Source organism: Dipodomys ordii, unplaced genomic scaffold, assembly GCF_000151885.1.
Source record: "Dipodomys ordii isolate 6190 unplaced genomic scaffold, Dord_2.0 Scaffold38, whole genome shotgun sequence".
In the NCBI taxonomy this organism is placed as follows: Eukaryota; Metazoa; Chordata; class Mammalia; order Rodentia; family Heteromyidae; genus Dipodomys; species Dipodomys ordii.
This window is the reverse complement of record NW_012267254.1, coordinates 953735-959873: the sequence shown is the minus strand read 5'-3', so window position 1 is coordinate 959873 and position 6139 is coordinate 953735. Positions and strand designations below refer to the sequence as shown.

The following is a 6139-nucleotide window of genomic DNA, read 5'->3' as shown; positions in this document are numbered from 1 at the left end:
CAATTCCTCAGCACCACATAAGCAAAAAGAAAAAAGCCGGAAGTGGTGTTGTGGCTCAAGTGGTAGAGCGCTAGCCTTGAGCTGAAGAGCTGAGGGACAGCACCCAGGCCCAGAGTTCAGGCCCCACAACCCAAAAAAAAAAAAGAAAGAAATACTAGCAAAAAAGAATAAAATGAAAATGGACAATCCTAAAAAAGACTGTTATGCATACCACCCTTGACTTTCTCATCTACTGCAGAGAACAGGATGGTAATAGGATCAACCAATAGCAAAATAACACCCCGATACAGGTGGAAAACAAAAGAACACAGCACAATAAGCTATATATTCAAATCAAACACATAGGTCCAAAGGAGCTTTTATTAATAGATATTCACAACAAAGGTTTCACTTCTTTTTCTTAACCTCCAGAATGCAATTCTCTTAACTAACACAGGCTAAGAGACTTCAGCATTAACCTGTTAGCTTGTCTAACACAGCAAACTACTTCTCCCATCATACTGATCAATGTCATAACAGAACTACATGTTTAAGGCTTCAAATTATCTGTTGAGGTCGTTGTTCAGTTGTTTCAATATCTCCTCAGAGTGCTGAATTAAATCTCAGCATTTGAATCTGAAAATAAAGGGAAGAATAATCAAATAAAATACAACAAAAGAATCAATGACTTAGGAAGCTGTGGAAGACAGAACAGGAAGAACACTACCTATGAATAAGTACTGTGTCCACACTGTAATGTCACACAACCAAGGACAAAGGCTTTCAGCTAAGGATTAATGCTCTGCTCAGCTCAAACTTCAGAGATACTAGAGGGCTGATTGGGTTGGAAAGCTAAGTCGGGCTGAGAAGACACTAATAGAAACATTACTTAACAATGAGTAGAGCAAGCGGGGCACCGGTGGCTCACGCCTGTAATCCTAACTACTCAGGAGGCTGAGATCTGAGGATTAAGCTTCAAAGCCAGCCTGGGCAGGAAAGACTGTGAGACTCTTATCTCTAATAAACCACTAGAAAACCAGAAGTGGTGCTGTGGCTCAAGCAGTAGAGCGCTCACCTTGAGCCGAAGAGCACAAGGATAGCACCCACGCCCAGAGTTCAAGCCCCATGACCAACAACAACAACAAAAAAAACCAAAAACCAAAAAAAAAAACAATGAGTAGAGCTAGGGACTGAGGAGAGCAGAGCTCTGTACATACCTACTCTTGGCCCTGCAAGGGCCAGGTTACTGAAAAAAAATGGACAGTCTCCATTACCACCCACCTTATTGCTTCCTTGATGGCATTTTCAAAAAGTTCTCTTGTCATTTCTAGAGTTCCCGGTTCTTTATCAAATACTTGAAAGATTTTTTCATATGCTAAAAAGACAAAAAAAATATCAGTGGTTCTCAAAAATGAAGAAAGAAGTCAATCTTACTATAGGCCTCCCTCAGTAAGTATGAATCATGACAGAATGTTACGTGTTCTGTGAGTGTATACACAAACATGTTTTGTGTATGTGTGTGTGTGTATATGTGTGTGTGTTTTAAATCCTTCAGTTCAGATACTGCCCTATATTAATCTGGAAAGTCTAACAATGATCAGATAAGATTAGAATAGCAAGGATGAGAGAAATCTATGAAACACGTTAGTTGCAGTGCAAAAGAACCAAAACAAATTGCGTAAACAATGCAAATCTAGCTGGGCACCAGTGGCTCACACCTGTAATCTTAGCTACTCAGGAAGCTGAGATGTGAGGATTGTGGTTTGAAGCCAGCCTGGGCAGAAAAGTCCCCATGAGACTTTTATCTCCAGTTAACCAGTCAAAAACTGGAAGTGGCACTGTGGCCATCTCTTATGGCAGTTGGCCAGATACCTTACATGATCCCATGGCCATCTTCTCCAGTTCATCATGAGCCATTCTTCCCCTACTTACTTTATCCCAACATCTCAATTTCCTTAGTGAGTTCACATTTTATATTACTTGTGATTTCCTTGTATCCTGCTAACAAAGAATCAAGCACCATAGCTGGTAAAGCTTTGATGTTACTTGGACAGAGGCTGTTGTTCACATCCTCTACACCAACTGTGTTACCACCATCTGCACTGCTACCAGGAGAGTGTTCACACACAGAATACAGTGGACTTGGGGGAACACTGCCTCCTGTCAACTGCATAAGCTTTGATGGAAGATGTTTCCATAAAGAGCCTTCATGTGAGCCCTCCCCTTCTTCCACGAGATACTCATAGCCATGGTGGCTAACAGCAGCAACTGCAAAGCAAATGATGAGCTGTAGGTGGGAGGATTTCAGGCCACCTCATGCATCTCAGGGTGCTCCTCATGAGATAATTTATTTCAGAAGATGAGGGCTTACGAGAGAAAACCCTCATGTTTGATAGCTGGCAGCAATACACATAATAAAATAAATTCCCCTGATAACTTCCTGCTCCAAGAATCTATGCAGAAAGCAAGGTGGACAAAACATCATTAATTATCCTTTCACAAATTCCTGGAATCGGTAATTAACTGTCTCGACTAAATTTTCATGCAGAAAATACCACATTGTATCTAGATGCCTGTAAATCGTACAATATCACACAAAATCCCATGGGAGTGATTCAGCTTGTGCTACCCTTCTGTGTCAAAGTTGGGTGCTTTTCACTTCAATCTGATGCCTCTATGTCACTTGAACATGTCTGAAGCTTCAGGTACTCTGTAAGAAGCTGGATATCCCTGTCTCTGCTCTGCCATTTTCTCCACATGTGATGAGCAGAACAAGGCCTTTTGGTGACACCTGTAGAAAGTCTGTTTGGTCTTTAGAAGATGGAGAAACAACTGTATCCCACTTGGAAGGACTTGGCCTTGAACCTGCATGCTCAAACCCGGGATATCATGGGTGGCAATTGCCAACAGACGCTTAGTCCCAGAGGAACCTGTGTCCCTCTCTGGCCTTCATAGATAAGGAGATCCAACTGCCTTGAACATCATAAAATTTGGGTTTAAAAGGATAATCTAGTTCTAACCATTTTATGGATGAAGAGCTGGTAGCCAGAAGGAAAAAGTGTCTTGTCCAAGAGCATGGAGTCTACATGACTCAAGCTGTCATTCAGGTGGAGCTCAACCCACTGCAAAGGCTACCCTGCCAGTCCACATTGCTGTTGGCCAAGGGTTTTCACATGGCTGATGAGGGCATTGTTCAGGGACAGCTTCCCTTTGCTAGGAATCCTTATGTGAATGAGACAATGGCAACCCTGGAAATAGCATCACAGTCCCAACCACAAAACAGTGGTCTACTCTTTTGTATGGGTATACTGGTACTGGAGCTTGAACTCGGAGCCTGGGAACTGTCCCTTAACTTTTTCACTCAAGGATGGTGGTCTACTACTTGAGCCACAGCTCCACTTCCAGCTTTTCATCAATTACTTAGAGAAACACAAAGGCACAACACTTATGTGCCTCTGAGCATATAGAATAATGTATCTCAAAATGACCTCCAAGAAATAGAAACAAAGAGGGTTTTCTCTTCGTTGTTATTTGTTTTATTTTCTTTCTAATTGTTCATTTGTCTATCTTTGGGAGGGGAGGCACAGAACTCAAGGGAAAAAGAGTGAAAAAGTGCAGCAGTGGTGCTCACTGGACGCTGTTTTGAAAGTAAACTATACAACTTGCAGGTGGAGATGGGAGGAAGGAACTGGGAGAGAGAAAATGGATGACACTGTATGAAAGGAAATGTATTCATTACCTGACTTATATAACTGTAATCCCTCTGTGTATCACCTTTGTAATAGCAACAAAGTAAATTTTTTTTTGGTCAGTCATGGGGCTTGAACTCTGGGAACAAAGTAAATTTTTAAAAAAATATTTTGGACATCAGCAGTGAGCAATACCAACAGGTGCTGCCCATGTATCCTTATGAAGTATACACTGCTGTGGTGGGTGAAGTCACACAGGAACCACATAGCTGGACTCATGCCGATTAACACTCAAGCAGAGATGTGAAACAAAGCAATGTAGAGAATGTCTACAGCTTTCTGCTAGTGGCAATCCCTTCTTAGAGGTATCCTTTAAACAGAGTCCAAGGGGAAATACAACTGGCTTTAGTCAGAATGGGGTAAGGATCACAGGACAAAAAAACAATGCCTACAGAGTGAAGCTCAGAGGCAAAGAGAGAAGGGTGAAGAAAGAATGGTGGTCCAGGAGGTACACAGCTTATTTAGTCTCAGGTGGCAATCAGAGTGCTTAGGACATGAAAGATTGTTTCAGAATAGCCTGGAGTGTCTTGGTCTAAATACTTGCTTATGACATTATGGTTAAAGTTTGAGAGAATACATGTAAAAGAGAAGCAGGAATTGAAAGTAGTTTGATTGGGCTGGGAAGGTGGCTCAGTGGTAGAACGCTTGCCTTGCATGCCTGAGGCCCTGGGTTCAATTCCTCAACACCACATAAGCAAAAAGAAAAAAGCCGGAAGTGGCTCTGTGGCTCAAGTGGTAGAGCGCTAGCCTTGAGCTGAAGAGCTGAGGGACAGTGCCCAGGCGCAGAGTTCAGGCCCCACGACTGAACCCCCCCCCCAAAAAAAAGAAAGTAGTTTGATCAAGAAGTTTTGGAACTAATTGATGATACATCAAGCCAGAGCACGCTAGGAAGTATAGAAAAATGTGTGGTTTAGAAATTTTTACAATTATATTAGAGGAAAATAAAAAGGGAAAGGCAGAAAAAGATCATAATACACATTTGCCATTAAGGGGAAAAAAAAGTAGAATTGAAGTCCTAGAAAGTTGCCACAGACATGTCAGTGGAAAACTGGACAAAAGTCTGCTGAAAAACAAAAAGCTATGTCAGCTTAGACTGTTATTCTTGTCCACAACAAATGTTGTGTGAATGAAGAGGCAGGATCTCGTGTATGACACCAGGCAGGAGAGCTGATGATGGGAGAAGGTAAAGTATGAGAAGTTGATCATGGGCTGAAGAAAAATCCATTGGCTTCCTGTGTAAAAACCTCTATCCCTCTTATAGGAAGTTCTTTATGCTCATAGCAATTCCCAAGACTTTCTTCATTTCAGAGAGGTTCTTTCAGGCTAGGAAATTGGCTCAGTGGTAGAGTGCTTGCCTCGCATACATGAGGCCCTAGGTTCAATTCCTCAGCACCACATAAGCAGAAAAAAGCCAGAAGTGGCGCTGTGGCTCAAGTGGTAGGGCTCTAGCCTTGAGCTGAAGAGCTGAGGAAAAGCGCCCAGGCCCAGAGTTCAGCCTCCATGACCGACAAAAAACAAAAAAAAACAGAGAGGTTCTTTCCCCTTACAGACATACAGGTATCTGTCCACCCATTAAATATGTAATTACCTTCTTTCTCTTTCTTGGCCAAGGTCTCAGCACAGGATTCTCCCTCATTTGCTAGTTCATTCTTGGATGGAAGAACTTCAGTGCACTTCCTCTTAGGTGGTGGTGGAATAAACATGTCTTCATTTGCTGGGTTCTCTTCAGTTTCAGGTCTTCCCAGATTCTTATTTGCTTCATCAGCCATCGTTTCCTGGAAAATATTCATGACAATATTCCATTCATGATAACATTCAAGTTTCACAACCTGGAAACAGGACTGAAAGCTTCCACGTTAAGATGATAAAGGATAAGAAAAGGGCTGGGAATATGGCTTAGCGCTAGAGTGCTTGCCTACTGTGCATGAAGTACTGGGTTTGATTCCTCTGTACCACATAAATGGAAAAAGCCCGAAGTGGCACTGTGGCTCAAGTGGTAGACTGCTAGCCCGGGCAAAAGAAGCTCAGAGACAGTGCCCAGGCCCTGAGTTCAAGCTCCAGGACTGGCAAAAAAAGGACAAGAAATGTTTCTTCTATGTGGCTACATTATTGAACATTCAGCAAATCATAAAGACATGCAAAATATGACAGAGCAAGGCAAGGTGCTTCTCCCAATGTTTGTAATTACTATGTAAGAGAATACAAGATAACCTACCTTTCTCACTAAGCCCTAATCTACATCCTGTTCCATATACTGTCATCAATAACAGGTCCAATTATATTCCTTGCAATTCTGGGAAAGCTGAAAAGTGTTTGGAAGCACAGGATGCAAACGACTAGATAGAGCAACACAGAAATTCGGCGCCTTAAAACAAAATTGTTTTTCAGGGCTCAAATTCTCAATGATCTAC

The 6139-nt window shown here is 42.1% G+C and overlaps 1 protein-coding gene across 1 annotated transcript in view; it reads right to left on the bottom strand.

The window, feature by feature from the left end:
- Window positions 1-353: 353 nt before the first annotated feature.
- Window positions 354-6139, bottom strand: part of Mmgt1 (membrane magnesium transporter 1) — a 35243-nt gene continuing 29457 nt past the window's right edge. The window contains exons 5-7 of the mRNA XM_013018172.1: window positions 5317-5503; window positions 1261-1354; window positions 354-615 (exon numbers count right to left, since the gene is read on the bottom strand). Of these exons, the coding sequence (XP_012873626.1) occupies window positions 603-615; window positions 1261-1354; window positions 5317-5503 (294 nt within the window). The 3' untranslated portion in view covers window positions 354-602. The remainder of the gene's footprint in view (window positions 616-1260; window positions 1355-5316; window positions 5504-6139) is intronic.